Source organism: Diplotaxodon limnothrissa, linkage group LG19 (genome assembly GCF_057381915.1).
Source record: "Diplotaxodon limnothrissa isolate DT_005_m linkage group LG19, D_limnothrissa_male_GT1.1, whole genome shotgun sequence".
Classification (NCBI taxonomy): Eukaryota; Metazoa; Chordata; class Actinopteri; order Cichliformes; family Cichlidae; genus Diplotaxodon; species Diplotaxodon limnothrissa.
The window spans coordinates 21,180,460-21,208,020 of record NC_140614.1 but is presented as its reverse complement, the minus strand read 5'-3'; the positions used below and the strand labels follow the sequence as shown (position 1 = coordinate 21,208,020).

The following is a 27,561-nucleotide window of genomic DNA, read 5'->3' as shown; positions in this document are numbered from 1 at the left end:
CTTTGCTACCCGCTGAGCCCTGGTTGGGGAAGGAGCTGGCGGAAACGACTAATCCCGGTCGACTAAACGCCAAAGCTGGCAATATAAATGGCGCATTAGGGCTGCTATCGGAAGGGACTCTCTAAACCAATGTTCGTGACTCGGGCGCTTTTGGAGAATGCGTTGGCAACACCCTCCGTAACATGTGAGATGTATACAGAAAGGTATTAACTGTGCGTTATTTCGGCTAACTAGCTAGCAGCTACCCCCTTCTCTGTATCCAATTTATGGTAGCTCGTTGATCTGTTTTCTGAACCGTCGCTTGTGTACCGGAGGAAAATGAAGAAGTTTAATATTCGGAAGGTGCTGGACGGCTTGACAGCGGCTTCTTCCTCCTCCTCCTCCGCAACTGCTCAGCCGGGTACTCACAGGGAAAACGATGTTGTCCAGGAGACTTTACAGTCGGAGCATTTTCAGCTTTGCAAGGTGGGTTTCCGTTAATAACAGCTAACATTAACTAACTGACAGTCAGATGACAGCAGCGTGACAAAAAAAGAAAGGAAAAAACGCTGACTGCTTTTATTTTTGGATATTAATTTCATTATTTAGGATGGAAACCACTTGAATGTACACACACCAGATTTAAAGTCACACACTTGAACACTACAATGTGATTTATTTATATGTAATTATTTTTAGTCTATTTTAGCCAGCCCTGCCTTGATGTAGTCCATAGTGGGCTGTTTGCATTGCTCTGAATCTTTGAAACTGTATTTTCGTCACTGTAAAATATCATAAAATTACAACACAACACTCACCCACCCCATTTGGACATTGCTCACTTCTATTCATGCTGGAGGTGCAGGTCTAACGTGGGTTTTAATGCGAGTTGTTGAGGGCAACATCTGCAGCCTGTATTTCGTTTATCATAATAATAGTGGATCCACTGCAAATTTCCCATGTTATGTTTCAAAGGTGGTGAGAAGAACACTTTTTATTGCAAAAACTCCAACTCTAGTAAATATCCAGCACCTCTCTTACCTTCAGCTAAACTTCTACTTGGATTTTTATACTAAGCCACCACCATCCACGAGTGCAGCAATCGCTTCAGAGCATAATCTTTGTGGGTACAGTGCATAAGAGCATGTGAGTGAACAGCTTTGGCAAAATAAATAAATAAAACTGATCATTTAAATCATAACCTCACAGGTCACTACACAAGAGCTCCCCAGCCTTGTTTTTAATCATGCACGGTTTAGTAATGCAGACTGTTAGGGCTGCCTGGAAAGGTTTCGCCGACCAGCTTCAACTCCAGCTGGGAGCAGAACAGGTCAGGTCCCCGGGTTACAGGGCCATGGCATTACCTGTTATGTAATCCTGCTGCAGGCTGCAGAGAGCTTATGGATGATTGAGCAACGTTTCCAACCTGAAACAATTGGGTTATAGATGCCTGATGATGATAATAATTTGGAGGATAAGCTACTGCAAGATTCTGACAATAAAAGTCCAGCTCAAGGTTGTCATATTGAGTTTTACTGTTGTTTTCCAAAATTAATACTTCACAGATATCAAGTAGCCATGAGAAAGATATTTCAATAATGTTTATGCTTTATCTAATTTCTTTTGATAATAGAGCACATTTTCCACATTGATGGATTGCATTTCTTGGAGACTATAATTTTTTAATGTCAGCTTGACTGTGTAGGAGATGATCGAATAGCTGGCTTAAGGTCTAATGTAAATTCTGCTTCTTCTTTTTTTCCTGCAGACTGTGCGTCATGGCTTTCCATATCAACCATCCTCAATGGCTTTTGACCCCGTACAGAAAATCTTGGCCATTGGGACTCAGACTGGAGCTTTGAGGCTGTATCCTTTTTCCCATGTGAAGAGTCATGCAAGGAAAGTAAAGGTTTACTTTTTAAAAAAAAAACCAAAAAAACACTCTCACCCACACAGTCGTGGCACACATGTGTAAGGAAAGTAAATCCGTGTCCAAGTTCCTGGAATCATTTCCAGGAACATTTTTCCACTTAAGTTGCCATTCAGCATTCCACAAAGGCACGGGAGTTCACAGAGTAAATGATCCTTTCTGTCTATTGTCATCCAACGCTACAAAAAAAAGAATCTCCAAAACAAGCTAAAGGAATCTGAGTTCTTAGGCTTAGGATGTGTTTCTGTGCAACCAGCAGCCTCCTTCTCCTGGAGCACCCAGGCTCATTAGTGGTATCTCTGCAGTAGCATGAACAGCTCCTCTGCCATATGCCGAGGAGCCAACCTCATCAACTGTGCTGCCCAGTCAGTGCCAGGATGCCACTTCATATGTGCTGTAAACATAACTGGACTTGCACGACATGCACACACAATCAAGCTGCCACAGTGCTGTGTGGCCCCTCAGGCAGTTGGAAGTCAGTTTCGTATTTCTTTGTTTTGAAGGATAAAAATTTGCTTTTACAGCTAACATCCGTGACTCACAGCAGCAGAACTGCCCCTGGATTCCAGGCTATTAAACACTGCATGTGATAGTCTACTCATATCCAGGTTACGCCTTCAGGGCTGACCTATTAGTGTATCAGCTCAGGGTTTCCCTTTGTGCTGGTATCCTGCTTAAGAAGCCCACCTGCCTTGTTTAGATTTTCATTAAGTGGCTTTGTCCTCATCATTATCCACTCTCTAGATTAAGAGGGCATGCTGTTTTTTCACAGGGCTACTCCCACAGAACATACACTGCTTCCATGTTGTCCTAATGTGCAAGGTGGAGCTGATGGGATTACTGTCATTCAGGCAATTGGTCCATTTATCAAAAGATGGTCTGTATCGATCCACCTCACTGCCCCTGGAGTTTGGAACTGCTGCCACAGCTCAGTAGACATAAGTTCAATGAGGTGTCTACAAGCAATAAATGTCTGCTTTTACAAGATCTGCCTCTACTACAGCGTTTTAATCAGTGTGTAACTCTAGACATTTCCGTGCTCTTTCCAGTGCAGTTTTGGCAATTATAAAACCATCATATCTCATGTTTAAGCACATGCAGATAATCTTTGTGTGCGGTGACCGTACACATCTTGAACTTTTTTAAAAACTAGACATCATGGTTGATCCAATAGCTGAGTACTTGGGATATATTTTGTTTGGTTGCCGATGCTATAAGCATAAGAGGTCCCTGGTTTGATACCGGCTTTTTCATTTGATGTGTGTCATTAGTGTAAAAGCACACATGTATAGACAAGCCAGCTCTCCTCTGACTGGTTGCACTTGGCAAACAGAATGTTTGAACAGCAGGTGGGTGGTTCTTCTGTGCTGTGTAGACATGGATGACTTCCTTAGATGACCACATTAGGGATATACTCACTCACTAACATTATACAGGGTGATGAGCAGGAAAAACCTAACATTTGAAGCTGTATTTTCTCCCTGCATACTTTAATTAGTGAACCCAATATAAATATATTAATTTTAACTTTTTGCAAAATCAGTATTTTATTAGGTAAAGGCTGGTCTGATCGTGGTAGAAGTCAGAATTTGGTATTAATATCTGCACTTGTAGAAAGACTACTAAAGACATTATCAGTCTTCTATTGGTAAACTAGCATGAAAGAGAACTTCCTGTCATGCGTATCATCTGTTGACTTTGTGAGAAAACCTGCTGATGTTGAAATGCTGCGGTGAACCACAGTGGTTTACCGAACAGGGAAGTGTTGACGTTCATAGGGTATGACTGAAGTGTGTGATGTTTTTAGGGACATGGGGGGATATCCTTAAGAAGGTTACGAGAGCAAATTATTTGGCATCTGCTGTGATATGTCAAACTTTGTGACATTAGGACTAAAGTGTACTTTCCTTTCATACATGGGTAAAAAAAATGCATCTGCAGGGTTTTCGTCAGAAAAGTTAACCCCAGTGGCTTTGAGTGAGACACCCATAGTTTTGTTTAAATTTAATGTTTGGTGCAGTTAGCAGCAACAGTAGTCTAAAAAGACACATTAGCTACCTTAATGGGTGTAGCTTATGTATTCAAAACTATTTCTCTTTTGTAGGCCCAGTGAGGGGTCAGTTTAGGTCAAGAGTGGGCCTTTAACTTTCCCAAGGGGCCACAATTTGGGCCTCATTGGAACATCTACTCTTACTAGCACCAGCTTATAAAGAGATAAAATTAATATTGAGCAGAATTGCGTTCAGCTCCACACTATTCCCAGTTTCTCATGTGGTCTCTTGGGAAGATGAATTTCCCACTCGTGACTTGTGCTATCCTGTGATGTGCTTACGGCGCTGCTATTGATTTCATGATTGATTACCAGATAATGGTTTTCTAAATTCTCAAAATGTATTTGATTTAATAGTATGACTGGAAATCTTAAAGTGCAGGTCAATACAGTTGCTCAGAGAGTTGATCTATTCAGTAGGACGCACAAATAGAGACTTCCAATATTACCAATATTTTCTGTATATTTGTGTTGTTTGTGTGATTGATTTCCCCACTTTTGTGCCAAGGAAGTCGAAATCTTAATTACAAAATATAATGCTATTTAATAACGGATAAAGCATTTTATTTAATCAGACAAAGCTAATATCCAGTCAGTTCATCGCTGTGTTGTCTTGCAGTCCAAAACGTTAATTAATTCAGGACAAGAAGCAGCAGGAACTCTTCACCTCTCAAAAACTGGAACCTTGCAATCAACTAACTGATTACTCAACTTAGGAAGTTACTTAATTTAAGAGAAAAGCAAATCATATGAAAGTTACCATATGACCAACAGTGTGAGACAGGAACTAGCATTTTGAGCTTTTTTGTTTTGTGGTGTGACCCATCTTCCTGTGTCCACACTGCCAATGAAATTAAGAAATAAAGAGAAACATGTATTGTTGTATAGATGGTCTATTACTATGTAGATTATACCTGTGGCCCCTAAGCTTTTGATCATGTAGTGTGGCAGGAAGTTAGAAAAGAATGCACTCGCTCCCCGCAGTGATAACATCTTGTTGTGAGGTTCGTGTTAGTAATTTCCTGCTAGCCTAGAAAGTAGCTTTGCTCAGCAGTACTATTAACCTATATTGCAGCTGAATCAGTTTTACAATACTTACAGCGAAAAGTTGATAATCACTGGAAAACAACACATACTTCGTGTTCACTGTTGCCTGGTTGCTTAAATGACCCCCACTGGATTACAGAAATATGATGAAAACACTGTTAAATATTACCATTCTTGGTTTTTCAGCTACCTCTCTGCTCTTATGCTCTTATTTATGCATCACCAGAGGGTATGCAATGGACTTAATGACTCTTCCTCCTCCTCCTCGTTCATTGTGGACCTATGGAAACATGATAACCATTAATAATTTTGACAAATGTTGTACACAACCTGCAATGCCAGGAGCTAAAACTGGACACAAAGGTCGTGGGTGAATGTGAGGTCAGTTGCCCACAGCCTTCGACTGGCGCCAGCTAAAAAAGTCTTGACTCTAATAGTCTGAGTTTACCACTGTCATATAACGACCTGATGTCCACTGTTGAGCCCATCCTGAAACGGTGTCCTGAACCCCACCTTAGTTTGTTTAAGGAACTGAGGGATTGTTTGATCACTGCTTGCTTGTTTAATCCTGTACAGAATCATACTATTTGAGCCTTAAAATGGTTTTAGTCGACATAGCTGCCAGTCTTTGGAGCATTTCTTTTGCATGCTAACATTAATAGTATGAGAAACACTGCACCTTTTTTTTTGTCTCTGTGGTCTGTCTGTCTGTTCATAGACTGGCTGTATGATTAGTGCTCTTGTGGTTTCCTCCTCCTTTTGTGCTTGCATGCACAACTCAGTGCACATATGTCTCTGAGAGTGATTAGAGGCTAGTTGAAAGGATTTCCCCCAATTTCTCTTGTGATTATTCAGCTGCTTGTGAAAGTATTTTGGAGGTTTTTATCTGAGGCGTTACAGCCCCGATGCTTACGTGGCAATGCGTCTGACTTTTGCACTGTTCATAATTTGTGATGCCCCGTGTCTTTTATTAGCTGAACGAGCAGCCTGATCGCTTCTGAATGGACAAATTAAGCAGGCAGAGAATCTCTAAGTTAAACTTAACAGTCCAATAGAGAGAGGTGAGTGTGAAGTTAATCATGCTGCCGTCACACTGGCTGACGCATGTGAATATATGAGGGAGACAGGGCCCACTGATTTTATTTATAACTCATCAGTTTAGTGTGTTACATGCTTTTGCCTGTGCCTTTTTAGGAATGCAAGCGGAAAATGTCAACTTCCATTTAGTTCAGAAAAAACAAACAAAGAACTTAAGAACCTTTGATTAGAAAAAATCACAGAAGGCTGGAAATAGCAATTGTCACTTTCATCTTTTTGTATGAAATTATATTAGAAAAGTTGCAGCATTTTTAAAATAGGTTTTCCTCGATTTCTGCATGAACCTTCCTGGCACCTTTCCAGTTTTCTTTGACTGAGCAAACTTTTTTAGCTTTGGCCGTGCAGGGGTGGAGTGCTACTGTCAGCACGAGAGCAACGCTGCTGTCATCCAGCTCCAGTTCCTGATCAACGAGGTTTGTTGTCATTACCTGTTCCTTGTCCTTGTTTGATTTTCTCTCTCCTCCTCCTCACCACCTCTTCGCTCCCAGCCTGTTCACTCCTCTCCTCACACACCCAGCCATGAATCTATTGATGAATGTGCTTTTATACATCGATTAAAAGTAATGCTAGTGGTGTAACCTGTATTCATTTCAGTTCAATTCAGTTGACTTTACTTGAATATTGTCTCTTTGAGCTAATTTTACTTCAGCACACTTTATACTGTAGAGTCTACGAGCTTTATATCACATGCTTGTGATACAGCCATATAAAGTGTCAATGCCAAGCCACATGATGTTTTCTCAACGCAAATAACTGCTCTGTTTATCACCGTCACCACAGGGGGCGCTGGTGAGTGCCTTAGCTGATGACAGCATCCACCTGTGGAACCTGAGGCAAAAAATCCCTGCTATCCTGCATTCACTCAAGTTTAACAGGGAGAGGTACAGTAATGTGTTTGTTTGTCTGCTGCTGCATTTGCTGCAACACTGCATCTGATGTGAACAAAATTTGCCTTCACAGCTGGCCACATGCTGTGGGGCTGCACCAGCTGTTTTTAGCCAATAAGGAAAATCTGTGACTAATGGTTCAGTATTAACAATGCATCAAATTACTACATTTTAGAAGGAATGTGGCACCCACAGATTTTTATCACCCAGCTTTGCAATTTTTCTCAGCTCATTATTTGGATTTTTGGCCTGCAGATTTTCTTTCCCTCTCTCTGTTCAGACCCTCTTTCAAATGTAGCAGAAATTTTATGTTGGCCAGAAGGACATTATAATAATGCTATAGGAACACCGGAAACATAAGATGATCCCACCCAGGGGAGCGGCTATCTGCTGCTGACCCGGTGTTCACCGCAGTATATAAGGGATCATTTGTGCCAAGAGCCAATCGGTATACTGAATAATGAGATGCTGTGATGTGTTTTTATTGTTGTTATGTTGAAGTTTTATATGCGTGTATGTATGAATGTGGGTTGATGTGAAGGGATTTGATTCATTTTGTTTATTGCTTAGTGAACCGAAGACAATTTTCCATTGATGTTGATAATAAAGTTATTGTATTCTATAATCCAGTGGGACATATTTGCACTGAAATGGCAAGACAAAAATGAGCAGTAAACTGACTTAAATGGCAGTATATTTTGACTGTGTGCTACTTTTCCTTTCATTTAACAGTTGCTACAGATATTTTGCAGCATCTTGATGGTTTAAACCATCAGGTCTGTTAAAAGAAACTCCACACTTTTTGTTAAGTCAGTATTTCCAAGTTCATTTAAAAATGACTCCAGATTTCCTCTGGAAAAAAAAAATCACAATTAAGGTACAGACTAATAGCAAAAGACAAAACATTTTTGCAGGTTCATTCTATTTCAGATAGTAAATGTTGTGTATGACTGGATTCTTCTTTCACCCAGTTGAGAATAGGCAACAGTATTTACTCTGCTGTTCCCCCCAACTGATCTATATATAGTCTGGCTTCATTAGTGTGACACAGTGCAAGGCCTTTGTAATTAAATCTTACTCACTTGCTTCTTCTTCCAGTTGGACCAGCGTGATTAGGGACAAGGGTAACCGTCTGATGCCAACTGAGTCATGAGATAATAAAAAGCCTGGTTGTGATGGATCTTGATCTCTTCCAGAATCACATACTGCCACCTGCCCTTCCAGAGCAAATGGCTGTACATCGGCACAGAAAGAGGAAACATCCACATTGTCAACGTGGAGTCCTTCACTCTCTCAGGCTACGTTATTATGTGGAACAAAGCCATCGAACTGTGAGTCTGTATTTCACAACTACACCCCTCCTCCCATTACTCACTCACTATTTGCATATCTTCTTTGTGCAGCTGACACTCGACCAGGAAACTCAAAATTGCAAAGGAATGCGGTTGCCGGCACTTGCAGAAACAGTTAGTCCTGTAAGCTGAGAATACTGTAGCTCTGATCGGTATGAGGGCGGTATGGAGGTGGTGATTGTGCCATGCCAGGACTTGCAGTTGAGACTTCTGGAGGTGTTCTGTTAAATCTGGCAGCAAACATCTCTGATAGGAAGTGCCCACTTCATAACCCCAGTGACCCATCCTGTGTCACCCACTCCCTCGTGTAAACACCCACTGTAAAGTTTGCAAGGAATTTTACATCACATCCTGCATCTTCTGAGGGGTTCCCATTTAATGTCACATGCAGGTGTATGATCGAGGTGGATAAAATCACTATCAGTATCTTTTCTGGTTATGATAGCATTTTCGTGTATCGAATACAGGTTTTCCCAGCACACAGGAATTTAAAGTGATCATTTTTAAACAGCTTTGCTAAATGGTGGATTATTTACTTGATACATAATTTAACAAGTGATAATAAAAATAATTTCTGGTCAAACAGGGCAGCACTGGCAGGTCGACGCGCTCTTCATACTTGCAATATCTAGCAAAGTTATTTTGCTAGATAAAGTTTAGGAATTCAGTCGTTTGGGTCATCCCTCCAGCATTCCCATTAGTACAGACTGAGCCATTATAACTGTGCAACATTTAACAGTTCTGTAAAAGACATTAAGTCTGTGTCTTTCAATGCCACCTACACTGTGTAGATGAAAGTACCAGACCACCTGCACATTATACCTACTGGAGCTGCTCCACTACGAAAAACCATGCCATGAAGATCCCAGCACACATGTTTAGTGCTGATGATAATTCAAGATGATGTTTGAAGCTTTGTGAATATTGACTCGGCAATCCATTGGACAATTTTACACTCTATGCGCCTCAACGCAACGCAGTTCTGTAACTTTGTGTGGTTTGCCTCTGCGTGGCTGAGTTACTGTGGTTCCTAAACACTTCCAATTTGCAATACCACTTACAGTTGATTGTGGAATATCCAGGAGGGAAGTAATTTCACAAAGTTGTTGCAACAGCGGCATCTTATTATAGTACCACATTGGTATTCAGAGAGCTCTTTGGAATTAGCCATTATTTGACAAATATTTGTAAAGGCAGACTGTATGGATAGATGCTTGATTTAATACACCTGTGGCAGTAGGAATACACCTGAAATTAAAGATTAGGCAGTGAATTATTACTTTTGTTCATATAGTGTGTTATATAGGTACTTTGATCATTTCATGGACCTCATTCATGCACGCCTCAGTAAAATGTATTGGGGACAATTCATTACAAGCAAATGATGAAATTACTGCTGTTGTGCTGTCTGACATTTCATGCATGTTAGGAACACAGAAGACAGACTTCTAGAAATGGCTGAAACGAAAAAAAAAACGAACTGTTAACCTCAAATCTCATTAGCAAGCAGTGTCATAAAACTGTTTTGAGTCGGGACAACATAAAGAAGTCGCTTTGAGGCTGTGAGATTAGTTTGAGCAAAGTGAGACTAAATGCAGGTGCCAGAAGTTTTTGTTTTTTTTAATATAATGTTAATATACCGTTGATACTCTTAAAGTAACTGAATGTATTCCGAATTGGGTGGTTTGCAAAGTGATACCAAAATGTTACTGGTACAATCTAGTAAGATTGCCGTCATGACTCGCTGTGAAGTGATCAAAGTACACATTGATACATGAACTCAGGTCATTCAGATTAACAGAAAGAAGTACATGTCTTAAAAGGACTGGTTACATGTCTACCACAAAATTTGCCCATTCTGAGCCCTTGATTGGGGCTTAAAAGGGGTAGTGAAATTACTATTTTTTTCTAAATGAAAACTTTAGTCAGTAGAAGTTTTTCCAATTTTATTTTCCATGTGCCCACCAGCGAGCTAAAAAAGATTATTTTAGAAAGTGACTGGCAGCTAAAATTGGTTGCATAAAGGTGTGCGTGTGTATGAGGCTGCTGGTGAAATCGGATAAATTGCTCTTTTAGATCCTGGAGTTGAAAGTGTCAGAGCAAAGTATGCCGTCCTCTTAGATAAATGTGTCAGATGCAGGAAGTGGAGATGGGGAAATGATTTAGCTTGTCTTGATTTTGAAGATGAAAAGAAACGATGTGGTGTGAAATCTAAAGCGAAATATTCAGTTATGTCTTTGTAGAACCTCTGATAGAATCGTCTTTTCCACGCTCTGCTTCATAGCTTGTTGCCTTTGGAAACTCGTGGACTCTCCTACAGTGGATAGAAACGCTGTGTATGGTGCTAATGATCATATCTGGTGTTATGCTGGAAATGAAACTCAGTTTTAACTAGTTAATTTAAAGTAATGTTTACCGACGATTCCGTCAGTTAACAGTCTAGGTTAAAATAATCTTTATTACAATAAAATCCAGTTCACAAACATGAGAACTGGTTATTAAGCCTGGTGTTTGTGGTGCGGGTGTATCACAATGTGGTGATTACCGGCTGGAGTTCATATTCCGCTCCATCCCTTCCTTTTATTCACTGCGACATCACTGACTGTATCGACTCATCAGCAGCAGCAATGAGATCATTAGCCGCTGGAGACAGACCACACTCAGAGGCAGCAACACTTTCTTTAGGCCAGACCTTCACTTCCTCCATGCCCCTTGCTCTGTTGCCACGGTGATCCTGTCTTGAAACACTATAATCTCTCATAGACCCTCATGTGACCCTACTCTCCCTCTCCCTCGCTGTTTGTCTCTCTCATATGTCATGGCTATTTTTGTTTGTTTTTTTTCCTCCCCTCTGGTGCGCTGATGCACATTTTCATCTTATTATCTTGTCCTTTTTTTCTCTGTGCAAGACCAAAGATTGGGGCTTACATTTTGGATGTCTTTCCTAATTGCCTCTATCTTACCGCCCTCTAAAAGCTCCACTGTATCACTATATTTATCAGATACATTTTACTCATCAGTGGCAAATATACCTAAATTGACTTGGACTGTCTCCCATTTCTTTCTTTCTCTGACAGATCCACCAAGACACACCCAGGGCCTGTTGTGCACATCAGTGATAACCCCATGGATGAGGGCAAGGTAACTGATAGCTGAACATTACATTGCCTATAGAGAAGATAAACAATTGTACGTCATCTGATGATGTTATGTGGAGAAGCAGAGCTGGAAATGATTTTTAGTTGGATCTCAGAGACTGTTCAGTTATATAATGTAAAAGTTCATGTCTTTTAAAAGAAATATAGGCTTGCTTTTAATTCAAGAAAGTTAAAGTTCCACTTAAGTGATTAAGTGAACTGGAGATAATCAGTTAGATAAAGATGGATTGCAGGGGACATTCCTGCTTTGGATCATAGGTAATGATGTTTTACCTCAACTAGCAGTTACTGTTTTCCTAGAGCTAAAGATAGGACAGTCTGCAGTGATGGCGCAGAGTAGGCTACCACTGTGACTGTAAAAAAGGCAGCGACAACAACAACTAGGAGCATTTGGGTTGACTATTATAATTTGCTACTAGTTGCTGGTAGACAATTTGGCACAGGAATTCATGTTACTGCTATCACCAGTTGGGCATTTGCTGAAATTTAAGTTTGTTGTTAGAGTAGTGCTTTTCCGGGACACTGCAAATAAATTGCACTTTTGTTAAAAGAAATAAATACACAGAGTATTATAGCTCATACCTATGAAGCATATGAATTGGATTTTTATTTCTGGAATCTCACTGTTAAGTTCTTTTGGAGTAGCTCTGCGTTATTTAGAGGTGAAAATGATCATCTTGGTGCGCCCCCTCATTTCATTCACTGTCTTGAACAAGTCTCAATTTAAGCCAGCTGTCTTTCTATTGGCCTGCCCCCTGCAAACACAGTTTGAACAGCAGACAATATTCGTCTGAGGTGACCATATTAAGGATATCCTTTCTCACATCATATAGAGCCAAAAATGCAAAAACACCTACGCTCGTATGCAGACCCTTCTATTTGCCTCTTACAGGCCATTTCAAAGGGTTTATGCGTATCTTTTAGCCTGTTCTCACAAGGAAATTCCTAACTATTGAAAAAATAGTTATAAGCTACTCTAGTGTTTACATGATTGCATAGTAAGTGAAAACTTAGTTGCTTCTTACAGTGTGTAAATGTCAGAATATTGCATCTTATGCCATCTTAAGCAATGTCATAAAAGTCTACTAGGGAATGTAAAATAAATAACTGTCATACATTCATAAAGTGAATTCATTATGAACCAGTTTTGTGCAGAATGTAGTTTAACAGCAGTCAGCTGAGCCTTACTTGCTTTGCTTCTCTTGTTATTTCAGCTTCTGATTGGATTTGAGTCTGGGATAGTAGTGCTGTGGGATTTGAAGTGCAAAAAAGCTGACTACCGCTACAATTATGATGAGGTAAGGCATTGTTTTCCTTTGTTCCAGTTCTTGTGAGGAAACTAGTTTGTCTGGTGTTCCTCACTGTTGTCTGAGAAACATGTTTGGTCTTGTTGGGTTTCTTTGTAAATCAGTTAACACATGAAGTTTTATAATGACACATGAAATGGACGTTTAGGTTTCTTTCATTTTAAGAGAATGGAAAACAGCTCAAAATAACATTATCATGTATTTTGCTAGTTACTCATGAATTTTTGAAGGGACCCAAACTATCCGTGGACAAGTATCACCTTTGTTGAGACAAACCCTGATTTCCCCAATGATGTAGAGTTACTTTGCTATTCTGAACTGTCAAACATATGTTACTTGTACATTATGTATCACACTCTGTTAAACGGCTACCGTGGTTTCTCAGGCAATCCACTCAGTCGCCTGGCACCATGAGGGCAAACAGTTTGTTTGCAGCCACTCCGATGGCACTTTGACCACGTGGAATGTACGAACCCCAGCCAAGCCCGCACAGATCATCACACCACATGGTAGGAGCTGTTGTATACACACACTTGTATTGTTTATATTCACAGAGGCATGATTAATGGAAAAACTATATATAGGCCTTTAAATAAAGTGTAGTCCCGCCAGTCTTTGAGACCTGACATGTGTAACAGATGGATGCCGACATGTCCATATGTTCACATATGCACCATATGTACTGTATTCCTGCAATGTAAAATATAATGAGTTTTTGTTTCGGGGATTTGTTTTGTTTTGTTTTTTTGGCATCTTGAAATCCAATAGGAAAGCAGCCTAAGGATGGAAAAAAGCCAGAACCATGCAAGCCTATCCTGAAAGTGGAATACAAAACAACAAGGGCTGGGTGAGTGTGATGGTAGTTCCCACCCATCCTGTGTCTTAACGGACGCTAGTTTGAAACCATATCCTGTACTCAAAATGTCCTTTCCTGTTATTCTGAATATGTAACAGGTTAGTCTTCTTGACAGCGTCCTTATGCTGATGAAAAAGCCCTGTCTAATAAGTAATTAGACAAGGCAACAGTCTCATGATACTTGTTAAATATAATGATTTTTGACACAGCTGGCAGCATCTGAAGAGATGCTCTTATGTCAAAGCCATTAACTAAATGGCCAACATTTCATTGAAAGTGATCTAATACATTTTTCTCAGGCGTTTGAGGACGGGGATTAATATAGTTTTAATAATGATTAAAAAGTAGGCTCCTCCCAGCACAGGTTCTATCAAAATCGGGCCAAAAAGTCCCCAGAGAAAGCACCACAGTAAAATTTGGTGTCCCTCTTTACCCATTTACCGCTGAGTACACCTGGTAATTTTTCATCTGCCACAACTAATTCAATTTTATTGAAGAAGCTATTAAAATATGTGTGTTTGTTAAACCCAGGGACCCATTCATGGTGCTGTCTGGAGGTCTGTCTTACGATACAGTGGGGAGGAGAGCCTGTCTTACTGTGATGCACGGAAAGAGCACTGCTGTTCTGGAGATGGACTACCCGATTGTGGATTTCCTAACGCTGTGTGAAACTCCATATCCAAATGGTGAGCTGTGACACTAGTCAGAACAGCATATGCAGTTACCAACTGAAACGATGCCATTATCCATGTAAATTTTCTGCCGATTTGTTTTCTAGACTTTCAGGAGCCTTATGCTGTGGTGGTCCTTCTTGAGAAAGATTTAGTTGTAATAGACCTCGGACAGATTGGGTAAATATTCAACTTTCTAGCTGTGGTTGTATTAATAATTATATTGCATCAAAAAACATGGATATTTTACATTGTGCATCTAGATTCTACACCAAATGGCCACATTGCCCACTCTAAAGTACGCTATATTAATATACAGAGTAATAAACTTTATTAAAATTTCAAACTTTGGTGAATACATTACACAAAATCTAGCATCTTTTGTTAACATTTATTATCGCAGCTATAAGTTTGACATACAGATCAGAACATGTAGCATAATGCTGTATAATATTTAGTGTAAACATGTGACTGATTATCGTGACAGGTATCCCATATTTGAAAACCCTTATCCTCTGACTATCCACGAGTCACCGGTGACCTGCTGTGAGTATTTTGCTGACTGTCCTGCTGAACTTATTCCTGCACTTTACTCTGTCGGCTGTCGGCAAAAGAGGCAAGGTTACAGTAAGAAGGTAAATGACTCAGTTGTGTTGTCTGTGTGAATTTTACATGAGCATTTGACTTCACCGCAGACAGAAGCTTCATTTTTGTTTATTTGTTTTTAACAGGAATGGCCCATTAGTGGGGGAAACTGGGGCCAAGGCACACAGAGTTACCCTGAGATTATAATCACAGGGTCTGTATTGATTGAATAAAGTAATAATATAATGAGTCGTGCTTACTTATTTTAAGATGTGCACAGGTCTTGTTCAGTAATAAATGTTTAATTGTTTTGTTTTTATTCTGTCTATCCCCTGCTATAATAGACATGCTGATGGGTCAATCAAATTCTGGGATGCTTCTGCACGTGAGTATTTTGTTGTTAAGAGCAGTATATTACTTACTACAAAAAGTTCATCCTTGCATGTCTTTATCTTTAATTTTCCTTCCAAGGAGATGTATTCATGCACTAAATTAAAAACTTTAAAAATCAAGTGGTCCTATTGGTTGATGGTTCCCATTGGTTATATGGTTACTGTTACTACGACATACTGAAGTGTGCACATATTTTAAGACTTTTTATGGCCATAGTTACGACTGACCCTGTAGTTATAATGCTACTGAACCCAGACACTTCTATTTGGTGTTGAACTACATTATTTTGTCCTAGAAATTACTGTTTGCAATTCTCATTAGTTTGTGCAATATAACACACCAATGACAAGAAAACTTATCACTTTCTTTCTGTACTTCACACATTACAATAACCTGTGAATTCTGATGGATTTCGAGCCGGATGAGCTGCTACGTCACTGATGTTCTGGGTTTCTTTGTTCACAAACTAATTCCCATCTCTAATTCTAGTTGCTTGGATTTTGAACGTAGTGCTCCTTGAAAGAACAATATTAATCACCACCACCTCGATTCCTGTTGTAACCTGTGCTATCGAGAGTGCACTGATCGCAGTGAATCATCATGTCCTTATTTTCCTTCCACAGTAATGCTTCAAGTGCTGTACAAGCTGAAGACTGCCAAGGTGTTTGAGAGGGCTCGTGGAAAGGAGGAGAAGCCAAACACAGATATAGTAGATGAGGACCCATTTGCCATCCAGACCTTGTCCTGGTGTCCCGAGAGCCGGATGCTGTGCGTGGCTGGAGTATCTGCTCATGTTATTGTCTATAGGTTCAGCAAACAAGAAATTACCACTGAAGTTGTTCAGGTAAATTGCTTGGGGCATAGTAAATGGACAGAGTGAATGGGTAAATTATTCCTAAGGTCAGGATGAATAGATAATAGGATAATAGTCGATAAACATTTACAAGAACAAGCCTTTTTTTTTTTTTTTTTTTTTTTTTTTTGTCTTTTTATTTCTTGTTTAGCTCTTGGAGGTGCGAATGCAGTGTGAGTTTAGCGAAGTGGACTCTCCTGACCCAGGAGGAGAGCAGACCCCCACCCTGCCAACCCCGGGAGCTTCCTCCAGCCCTCAGGAGAGTGAGCTTCCCACTCAGCCATCAACAGGGAGCAACTCCTCTGATGGCCCCCGAGACAATATACCATGTCTACAGTATGGAATTTCTTTAATTTTGCCTTGGCTTCTGTTTTTGTGAAGCAGGCTGTCACAGAAGAGATGAAAAACACAAGAAAAAAAGAATCCTCTTAATAAAATGCTTTTAAAGTAATAATAATAATAATAGCAATAAAAATGATGATCCAGAGTGTAGCTTGCCCATAGATGATAATTTATTCCAGTGTAAACTGCAGCCTGCTGTCGTATCCTGCTGTGTGTTTGATGCAGGGTGCGGAGCTCCCCACTGAAGCAGTCTCCGGGCAACCAGGTGGAACTGGTGATCCAGCTGGTGTGGGTGAGTGGGGAGCCACCTCAGCAGATCACCAGCCTGGCAATCAATTCTTCCTATGGCCTGTAAGTCTCTTATGTTCAATACAGCTGATGCTTTTGACATGAGGTCACATCACTTTGGGCTCTCACTAGTCTTCATAGCTCGGTATCCTTTTTTGTGCTCAATTTGTGTGGGTAAAGAAATCGTAATTATATCCTGTCTCAAAGCACACTGTAACCAAGCATTTTCAACCAAGTGCAAAAGTAAATAAAGCCTGCCTAAATCATAATTTGGAGTTCCACTGCATTCTTTGACCTTTCTGTCTTTCAGTGTGGTGTTTGGAAACAGTAACGGTCTGGCTGTGGTGGACTACCTCCAGAAAACCCTGCTTTTCAATATGGGCACATCAGAGCTGTACAGCCCATCTGACCCCTATCAGAGGCAGCCTCGCTCCCCACGTAAAGCAAAGCCTTCCGGAGGTGAGCTGCACTCAACCAATTAAACACTCTTTCTGTTGATTTCTCTCTGTGTTCTGCTGAACTTGTCACCCTGGATAACATTTATCTCACTGAAATACAGTAAATAATTTGCTACGCTCCTTGTATTCCTTTATTTTTTGCTGAACACTTTTGGAGGCTGTTGGAGGTGGGTTAGGGAGGCAGAGCTGACACTTGGCAGCTGCCCTGACTTCGCACTGTGAGCACCACCCCCTGCAGTAGCTCCTCTCCCTCAACAGGGGGCATCGCTGGCGGATTCTCCATCTGTTCAGTTGGAAGGAGCAAAGACAGTGGAGCATGCATGTTAGAATGGATGCTGTAGCTGAGCAGAGCCGCTCTGCTGTAATAGCACTGCCTTTTGATTCTGTTTACTGACAAAACAATACATAAACCTTGTTTACTTGTTTCAGCCTTGCTGTTTCTGTCATGTCTTCTATTGTGTTTTTCTCTCTTTGCCTAATCATCCTGTCAGTCACTGTTTGTCTTCATTCTTTTTAGTCTCAGTCGCTTGATGCTAGATGCAGGACTCTTATCTGCATTTTGTTTGGTTGCCTTTTAAAAGCAGTCTTTAATTTATGCAAATTGCAAGAACACTATTGGAAACATATACTGTTTTAACAGTGAATCAAATAGAAATTCAGCAGCAAGCAGCTGAGACTTCACATTTTCTTCTGTTTTGCAGTTAGATTTTCAGGCATTTTTCTGTCTCACTGTTTTTACTGTTGATCTCTCTCTGTGATTTGGTAAAGACATTCCAACTGTGACGTCTTGCATGTCCAGACTTTCTTTCTTGTATTCTGAGTCTATGAAAAAACGACGCTCATCTCACTTCAGTAAGTCCTGTTGTGTCAGATTTTTTTTTTCTCCCCTACCCACAGTGTCATTGTTCTCCTCTAAGCCTTTTCTTTTATCACATAGAGATACATTCTCTGGTTTTATTATAGCACCCCAAATCTCCAAAGCTCAGTACAGACTTTTCTTTGACATTTCCAGTGAGGATGGAGTCAAATTTCAGACTTGAGAGAGAGAGTATCTTTAAAGTATACACCTATGATTTGACTACTAGACAGCCAATACTGATGCATTTAGTGAGCTCACTTGTGGTAGATTTGTAAACTGAAGCAGAGCTTACTTGCTAAATTGAATGATTACCTCGTTGTATGATTGCCTTTGTAATACTTGAGCTGTTATTGTTACTACATGTGCAATAGGAATTAACTGCAGCGTAATCCTGTCTGACTCTTAATTACAATTTCTGTGGCTCCTGCAGCGACTTGTGATTCCAACGATGGGTCCAATGCCTCAGAGGACCGCTGCAGATCACCTACTTCAGGTAAGTCTTGGCGTGAACTACCGACTGTATCATTTTCTTTTGAAATTCGTCTTTCATATCGGCTGCCATTTGTCATGTAGGCTCTACCTCACCCTGCAATTCAGATGATGACAAAAAGCAGAATTTCATAGAGAAGGGTATTGTATTTTCAAGTGTATGACCCTTTAAAAGTTAATATTTAGACGGTGACTAAAGTTCTCTGACTTGTATTTTTGAACCTTATTTCCAGTGAAGTTGAAAAGCAGGCGCTTTTCCAAGACGGTTGCCAATGACTTTGGTACTGTATCTTTCAGATGTATTCTTTGTGATTACTCACTCTTTCTCTCTGAATGACGGCGTTCTAACCACACTGTGCCTTAATCCTACGCAAGCCTGTGCATACTGTGCCAGTTAAAGGAATAATTGCATTAAAGAAATCGGTTTTCACTAATCACATAATGTAGGGGTTTTGTAGAAAATGAATCAGGGAGGTTGATCAAGTGCATGACAGGATGACTCTTCAATTTCAGGTGCAGATTTTCTATGCAGATTTTTACCAAAATACTGTAGACTGCTGTTACACAACTTAGAATATAGTATGGAAAAATGAAATTTTACTTGAGGATTATTTTTTGTGTGTGTTTTGTTTTTCTTGTTTTATTTTTTGAAACTAAAACAAAAGCATAGAAAATCTGCTTCTCGCCTCAGTCTCTACAGCACTAACATCAAAATGATTTCTCTTGGACTGTAGATACTTGCTCTGTGTGTTTGATTCCAGGGCTTCAGTTCAGTGTTAACTGTTTGGCTGTCCACTGATTCTTTTTATTTTTTTCCCCTCCTCCTCTCTCTCCACCTACTCTCTTTGCATAACTATGTTCACTGAATTGTAATTACCTTATTTCTCAACTGCCTCTTGCTTTGTTTGACATTACAGGCTCTATCGGTTGTCTGTGATGCTTCTCTACCTCATTTGTATTCTCATGGTTTCTCTCAGGGTGGTCACTGACTGCAACAGACAACTTTTAGGAATTTGTACAGAAAAGAAACTGGCAACAACCAAAAGCACCACCTTAAAATCAGCTTTTATTATGATGAATTGTAATGTTATTTCCAAAAGAGTTTAGCGTCTTATTACAAGTAGTCATTTACAAGATATACACCAGTGAGCTATAACATTAAAACTACCTCCATAATACTCTGTAGGTCTGCCTCGTTGTTTGACCCTTTGAGACGTGGGCTCTACGACACCTCCAGAGGTGTCCTGTGGTATCAGGCAGGACGACCTTAGCAGCAGATCCTTTAAGCTCTTTACCTCGATGGGGCTTGCACGCATTTGACTTCTTTTATTTCTACCACTTCCCACAGATGTTCACTTCAAGTGAGGTCTGGGAAGTTTGGAGGGCAAAATCAACAACTTTTCATATTCCTGGAAAAAATCATTTTTTGGGGGGTGGGGGTGCAATTCGGCATTGTTCTTCTTAAAAGAGCCAACTACTATTACAGTGAAGTGCTGTATGTGGACTGTAACCATGCTTAGGTTGGTTATGTGTCAAAGTAGCATCTTCATGAATGCCATAGCAACCTCAAAGCAGAACGTTACCCAGACCGTCCCACTGCTTCCACTGGCTTGCCGTCATGCATCCTGCTGTAATTTCTGACACATGTAAACAATGCAGACGCCCCGTTTCCATGATGTAAAAACATGGTTCTTTAGACACCTTTCTCTATTGGTCTGTGTTCCAGTTATGATACACATGCGCTCACTGTAGGTTTTTTTTCAGCTTCTAACAGGGATCAGCATACATCTCTGCAGCTGTCCAACCTCAAACTATGCAAACAATCCATTTATATCAAACAGTACTGTTTGATAGTACTATTTGATACTGTACTATCAAACAGTGCTGAAGTTTTCAGAAATTTGTTACATTAGCCCTTCTAGTGCAATTGGAGCTAGACCCTTCCCCAGTTGTCCCTTCTCGGGCCACTTTTGGCAGGAAGTAACCTCTACCTTCCAGGAACATTTATCACATAATGATCCATGTGAGAGGACTTTGGTCCATGCACTGCTCTTTTTTCTTTTTTACATTTTTCTCCTTTTAGCCCATCAGGTTCGTTTGAACCTAGCGCTAAATAGTCCCACCTGTTTATAGGTGCCATTCTAACAAAATAATCAGTATTACTCAATTCACTTGCCAAAGTTCTTAATGTTGTAGCTGATTGGTGTATGCACTGTGACCTCAACAGTTGTCTTACAGTTGGTATCACCATGTTTAAAAATCGTACTCAAAATTGTGTTCTATTCAGTGATTGCACACTGATGTGCACATTGAAAACAAGGCCACAAAATGGTAAAAATCATACTTATTGAATCGTTTGTTGTAATTCACAATCAAAGAAGTTTAAAAAAAATCTCAATCCTTTTAGGCATTATTGTTTCACCGTAAAACAGAGGTATTTGTTTCTGTTACAGCTAAGATGTCACGGAAAATTAGCTCGTCTAGTGAGCAAAAGACTGACCTGGGTAAGCCAAAACTAATAACTTACATTTTTCTAAGAACCTTTGTATTTTCTTACAGGTGTTCATCTTGTTATTTGAATCTTCTGCTTTGTATTAGGTTCTAGCTTTTAAGTAGGTCTGCAAAACTACTTCTTACTGTCCAGCAACATGTTGTTCTGAATGTCATGTTCCTGATGTCTTGGGGGTGTGTTTGTTTGTTTGTTTGTTTGTTTTGTTTTTTTTACTGCAAGTTCAGACAAACACTCTCTTTTTAAACTCAAAGAAAAGGGTGGGTTCCAACGAAGGCGCATTCAGACATGTAAGAAGCAGTTGTGTTGTGTGAAAAGAACGGCAACAGCCAGGATGAACCTGAAGGAGGACCTCTGTAGAACTAAGTCAGACCCCATTTTCTGTGAGTGGACCAGCCTTGGTCTGACTTGGGCTGCAGTGGGATAACTGGTACTAACTCACTCCACTACTATGGCTCTTACTCTGCAGATTTGGCAGATAACACTAATCCTCTCACAGTGAGCGTTTCCTTCTTTTTGAGGAAGTTCCAGTGGCATGACTGCACTCGGTGTTAAAAATCTTGCTTTTCCTGTTTACAGTTTTTTTCTTGTGAAGATCACACGTGATGGCCGATGTTTTAAGCCTTTCCCCCATGTTAAAAGGCCTTTTGTGTTTATGTTGGTGTCCCTCATTAGCTTTTTAAAGGGGGTTAAAACTTGTTCTTAAGTTGCCATCAGCACAAAAATAATGCATGAATAATTCTTACTTCTAAAACACCTGTTTTTTTTTTTTTGGTTTTTTTTGCTTTTTTTTGTGATCCTATAATAGGACATTCATTTTTATTTCTTTAAATAAACAACATTAAGTTTTCAGAATCAATTCCGGAAATCCACATTTGGAAAAAAGTAAACTGCCTCCTTGAATGTAAACTGAAAGAGCATCACAATGTCAAAAGCTTTTTTTTTCTTTTTTTTTCTTTCTTTTGTTGGACTTTGGGTTTATTTATCATGTTACTGTGGGTGTTTTTTCTTTTCCGCTGCATTTCCATTTCTATAAAGTACATAAATACGATGGAAGGCATTCTCTGCTAAACCTCTGACATCAGAATATATGTTTCTAACCAGGGTTTTGTTTTTCTCTGAGAACTAAAATGCTAAAGTGGAGAGTTTAACTACTAACCCCTTTCACTTTTACATGCGTTGTTTCCTCATTTCCTTTTGTTTGTCCTCCTGCTGTCCAGATGCCAGGGATAACTCATTCACCCGCTCACGCAGTTCAAGTGTAGCCAGCATAGACCGAGAATCTCGAGAGGCCATCTCCTCCTTTCACTTCTGTGAGAGTTTTCCAAGGAAGACAGACAGCCTGGTCAGCCCCTGTCTGCTGGTGGGGACCACCCACGGCTCGGTGATGATGGTGGCCCTCAGCCTGCCACCAAGTGGAGACCAGAGGTTACAGCAGCCAGTTGGCATTGCGTCTTGCGGTAAAAAAATACAAAAAACAAACTTAAAATAAAATTTGCATGAGGATACATAGTGACCTTTGTTGACAAGCATTAGAATATCAAGCATTAGAACTAGGATCAAGCAGCCTTCATTGCTGAAAAGGAGCGAGGGGGAAGCAAATGTTGATCAAGGTGTGGAAATGTGTGTGCAAGGAGTTGACAAGAATATAGACTAAAGCTACACAGATGGTTTCCAATATCATTTGGTGCTACAATAGTCACATGCTATCCACATGATGGGTATATCTTGTGGTTTATTTACTGAAGCCAAAGGGTAAACAGACCTGACCTTAACGTTTTGGTTTTAGGATTAGTTTAGTTATGAAAACAAAGCTTAAAGCTAAAATTGCACAAGTTTCAGAAGACAATTAAGAACTTAACATGCCACTTATAGCTGACCTTGAATTATGCTGTGACCAATTATTTTTTTATTTTAAGCTGAAAATATCTAATTTCTTAGGCACCCTGGTCAAGCTCAAAGGAGGCATTTTAACTATGGCCCTGCTGGACGCAACTGGAACTCTGCTGCCCCCTTTCTTTGAGCAGTGGTATGACCCAAATGCTTCAGATGAAGAAAAAGAGAAGAGTCGGAAGCGCAGGCCAGCCTCTCCTCCCTCGTCACAGGAGAGCCAGGATACTCACTTTGCCATACTGTGTTCGGAGAAACAGGCCAAGGTGGTGGCCCTGCCCTCCCAAACCCGCATCTACAAACACAGCATCACAGAGACCTCCTTCGTGCTGAGGGCTGATGTTGTGCAGATGGCCGGGGCTAACTGCATCGCCTGTTTCTGTGCTAATGGGCATATAATGACTCTGAGGTATCATCATTACTAGCGTCTGCTGTTATTTATATTTTGAAATCTCTGATCAAGCAGAGATACCAAGTGAGGAAAACATAAATAGATGTTAGCAACTTGGTGTGGTGTTTTGCGTAATTACAGTTTACCCAGTCTACGGCCTCTTCTGGATGTCAACTACCTGCCGCTCACAGACATGCGAATAGCAAGAACATTCTGCTTCTCCAACCTGGGTCAGGCTTTGTACCTCACCTCCCCTACTGAGATCCAGAGGATCACCTACAGCCAGGAGACGTGTGACAACTTGCAGGTCAGATAAATGATCAGATCACCATCAGCTCCATGCCAGTAGCTTTGCAGAGAGAAAAATGCATAAATGCCTCAGAGCCCAAGAAAACTCCCCAGCAGTAAAACTGTTTCTTTAAATTTGGAGTTTAATTTTGTCCAACATAGCAGACATTTCTTATTTGTAAGCATTTCAGAAATAACAAGGAGTTTGGCAGCGATTTCTGCCAAACATAGCAACACAGACTTGCTGTGTTTACTTTACATAAATCTTCTCACATGGGCTCAGTCTAAACCAGGAAAAGTAACTGGTGTGATGTTGGCACACATGCTTATGTAGGCCAGCTGTTTGAATCAGGTCTGCGGTCATTTTAACGTTAGACAACAGTATAATTCCTCATAGTTATCTTTATAGAAAATTACAGGTCAGTAGAAAGGTGAAGTGCTTGTCTGCTTACAGATAATTCAGTAGATGATCTGAAGGTGCGGGTTAATTTCCTTTTTCATTTTTCTCTTTCAGGGAGATACAGGCCTTAATCGGGTTGATTTAAAAAGTCTGGCTGAGTCTGCATATCTTCAGAGACAATATATTGAAATACATGTACTGATGTTTCTGTCTTTCACAGGAGATGCTCAGTGAGTTATTTACTCCAGTGGAGACACCAGAGGCTCCAAACAGAGGTTTCTTCAAAGGCCTTTTTGGGGGAGGAGCTCAGTCTCTGGACAGGGAGGACCTCTGTGAGTACAGAGTGCCTTCTAGTATTGCATAAAGAGTTCTCAAAACCTCAGAGTGCAATTAAATATATGTTTGCATTTGAATACTTAATGCAGTCGTGTTTTAAATGTGTAGTTTTCAGTCATCGGGCTTCTGAATTACTCTAGCTGTTTCATATATTATTGTATTGTTATTACATATATATCTATATATAAGTATTTCACAGTTTAAACTTTATTTAGCTATCACGTCCTATATGTAAAACAATTTGAACCTTTTTAGGGCTTTTATTCCACTGTCTTTGGTAAAATGATTGGTGACCTTTCATTTAGGGGAAAAATGAAAAAAAGACTTGTAAACAAACCATCTGCATATCTATTTTTGTCTCTGCTAGTTGGAGAAACAGCTGCAGGTAAGGCATCTCGTAGCCTGGCGCAGCACATCCCTGGCCCAGGCAACATGGAAGGCATGAAGGGGGCCGCATCAGGAGTTGTGGGAGAACTTGCCCGTGCCAGAATAGCTCTGGATGAGAGAGGGCAGAAGCTGGGCGAGCTGGAGGAGAGAACAGCAGCCATGATGGCCAGCGCAGAGTCCTTTTCCAAACATGCGCATGATGTACGTGAACGGCATCTGTTTGAACGCTTGTATAATTTTTTTTCTTTTTCAGGTTATCACATTAATCCTGATTCACATTTTTCCCCACTTTACTTCCTTCAGATGATGCTGAAATACAAAGATAAAAAGTGGTACCAGCTCTGATGGCAGCGTGTGGAGCATCGGACTCTGTAATTTCACACACCAGTATCTCTGAGGAGCTGCAGGTCCCTCTACTTCTCTTCTCTATTTCTCTCCACGGGGGAGTTATGCGCAAAAGAATTGTGCTTTTTTTCCCTCAGCGTAATATTATCCCTCTGCATTACCTCAGTCACCCGAGGACCTCTGCAGCACAGACACTGTCCAGTGCAATGCAATGAGGATGGAAAGAGGAAAGAAATGGAAGAAGAGAAGCTCTTAGGAGACTCTCATTCCATTTTCACCTGAGAGTGATGACGTTCATTTAACATCAGTCCACACAGTAGGAGAAGAGGGGACCTTTCATATATCCATCAGGCATATATAAAAAGATATAAAGTGCTGTTCTTTTAGCCTGACTGCATTTGGTCATTCTCTGCCCTTTATGGTGTCTGCTAAACACAGTGGACTTAAATGAGGAGGAAAGTCTGATGACCCCTTGTCCTTCAATTCTAATCAACTCGATGAACGTGCAAGTTTCTGTAGTAATGATTAAATCACTGAAGGACTTGTTTGTTTTTCTGTCTAAATTATTTTTGGAGTTTGTCTTTTCGCATCTGTAAGTATGGCTTATCCTTCCTTTTTTTTAATATATTGTTTTTGTCTAGAAAGGGCCTTTGAAGTGGTTAAAAGAGTAAATAAATGGGCAGGGAGATTCTGAATCTATTGCCTCTCACCAAATAAGGGCTGGTAGTACACTAGTTCATCACCGACCATACCTTTTTACAGCTTTTACCAAGCAAATGGGTTTTGGGTGAGAAAGACGAATGGTGAATTTATGGAATCACTCTGTTTTATTTTTAAATGTAATTATTTATGGGGAGCGAATAATAGTTGGGGATTAAATGAAGCTGGGCATTAAGTTTTATTTTGTTTCTTCTGTCTATTAAATGCGAAAAAGAAAGTGCTGAAAATATTTACCCCAATGACGAGTTTACATTGACCTATAATAAAAATGAATTGATAAGAGTGGATACACTGGAAAATCCATGAAGAGCTTATTTTCTTCAGGCTTTCAAGGGGCTATAGCAAAGTCATGTATGAGAAGGATGATGTGTTGATGGGCAAGGCTAAGATTGCCCTTAATATAATTACATATATATATATATATTTTGGTTACAAATTTAAGTTTTACCTGTCTTAAAGATGTATCTATATATGATCATTCAAATTTTTATTGGCATACATTTGTAGCTGAATTTTTTTTTCTTTCTTTTTTTCAGTCTTGTTTCTCAATGTGTAGGAAAAAAAGCATGTGTCTCTTACAGCACAATGGAAGTGATAACGCTGTGTTTGTATCTGTAGCTGCCAGTAGAAATGACCAAGCACACATACGTGTTCCACGCAGTGCCGTTGGTCATCTCTCTCTGAACCATTAACTTAAAAAAACTGTTTCTGCCTTTGCCTCATGACGCATATATGCTAACCTCTACCTACGTGTATATCTGTGTCTTTGTAAACATACATATATTCAGGAATATGTGTATGGGCGCCAATGTCTATATAACAATATATTGACCTATGTATTACAATAGGTCTTTTGAGGTTTTTGTTTTTGCTTGACAGTGTTTTTCAATGTGATTAACCGGAATCCTATTGTAATTAGATTAGATTTCTTTTTCATGAGGTGTGAGGATATGCTGCTAGTTGTGTCAATATAGGAGCATTATCTGTCGGGCTTTTATTTTGAAAAGAGGGGACAAGACTTTGTCAGTTCAGTTTGCTGCCAAATGTTGTATATAGCGCAACAGCTGGACACAAATCTGACAGTGCGGGTTCAGGTAATGTGACATACCGTATGCTTGCGGCCATGTTTTTTTTCTGACACCAAAGAGTTTCTTAATTTCACAAAGTTGTCTTGATTCATTTTTCCCCAGGCGTTAAGAGTCAGTCAGGATAGTTTGATGACACTCTTAAGAAATCTTCTGTGTGTAAGGGGGCGGGGTTTAGGGAGGCGATTGGCTTTGCTTCGTCTTATGGGCATGAAACCTTCATTACTGCCCCAAACTGCTGGACACGTATAAAGTAAACCCGAGGAGTTTCATTCCAAAATGGGATATCCAGCAATGGAAATGGAAATTGACTGAATACTTGATCCTAGAAACTGCTAGGAGGTTTGAAACCTCCTCTTTATTTCTGTGTATTATATCACTGAAATAAAGAAAACGTACCTAGAAAACATTGGATGAGCAGTTGCAATATGGAGATATGGCATTTTCGAATAAAACCCTTCACTTTTAGATGGCTGATTTTAAATCTACTGTATACTATTGAGATAAACCCATTTGGAAGAGCAGTTGTGTGGGTTTTGCACTATTTTTTTGTACTTCAAATGATTTTGTTAGTATGATTTTTAAAGTGTTGATTCCTCTGTCCCATT

At 40.0% G+C, this 27,561-nt stretch overlaps 1 protein-coding gene across 3 annotated transcripts; it reads left to right on the top strand.

Annotated features, from left to right (window-relative positions):
• stxbp5b (syntaxin binding protein 5b (tomosyn)) lies at positions 1–27,451 on the top strand. 3 transcript variants are annotated; one of them, XM_085379255.1, is made up of 30 exons: positions 1–465; positions 1,748–1,845; positions 6,436–6,517; positions 6,885–6,985; positions 8,188–8,322; positions 11,421–11,484; positions 12,716–12,799; positions 13,194–13,317; positions 13,577–13,655; positions 14,196–14,350; positions 14,443–14,515; positions 14,823–14,970; positions 15,067–15,134; positions 15,265–15,305; positions 15,937–16,157; positions 16,318–16,502; positions 16,734–16,859; positions 17,107–17,255; positions 18,023–18,106; positions 18,544–18,606; positions 18,687–18,743; positions 18,836–18,883; positions 21,056–21,106; positions 21,366–21,494; positions 22,332–22,571; positions 23,053–23,410; positions 23,534–23,699; positions 24,301–24,412; positions 24,784–25,004; positions 25,107–27,451. In XM_085379255.1, exons 1-30 carry the CDS (start codon positions 319–321, stop codon positions 25,146–25,148), a joined length of 3,651 nt encoding a protein of 1,216 aa, XP_085235381.1. In that variant the 5' UTR covers positions 1–318; the 3' UTR covers positions 25,149–27,451. The 3 variants fall into 3 exon arrangements, with proteins under 3 accessions (XP_085235381.1, XP_085235379.1, XP_085235380.1); XM_085379253.1 differs by lacking the exon at positions 18,023–18,106; XM_085379254.1 differs by lacking the exons at positions 18,023–18,106; positions 21,366–21,494.
• Positions 27,452–27,561: the final 110 nt, after the last annotated feature.

Excerpts from the sequence above, each read along its gene's own strand:
- stxbp5b (XM_085379255.1), top strand. The coding sequence starts at position 319 with ATGAAGAAGTTTAATATTCGGAAGGTGCTGGACGGCTTGACAGCGGCT. Across the intron at positions 18,607-18,686 it reads CTGCAGATCACCTACTTCAG|GCTCTACCTCACCCTGCAAT; the intron begins GTAAGTCTTGGC and ends TTTGTCATGTAG. Across the intron at positions 18,744-18,835 it reads GCAGAATTTCATAGAGAAGG|TGAAGTTGAAAAGCAGGCGC; the intron begins GTATTGTATTTT and ends CCTTATTTCCAG.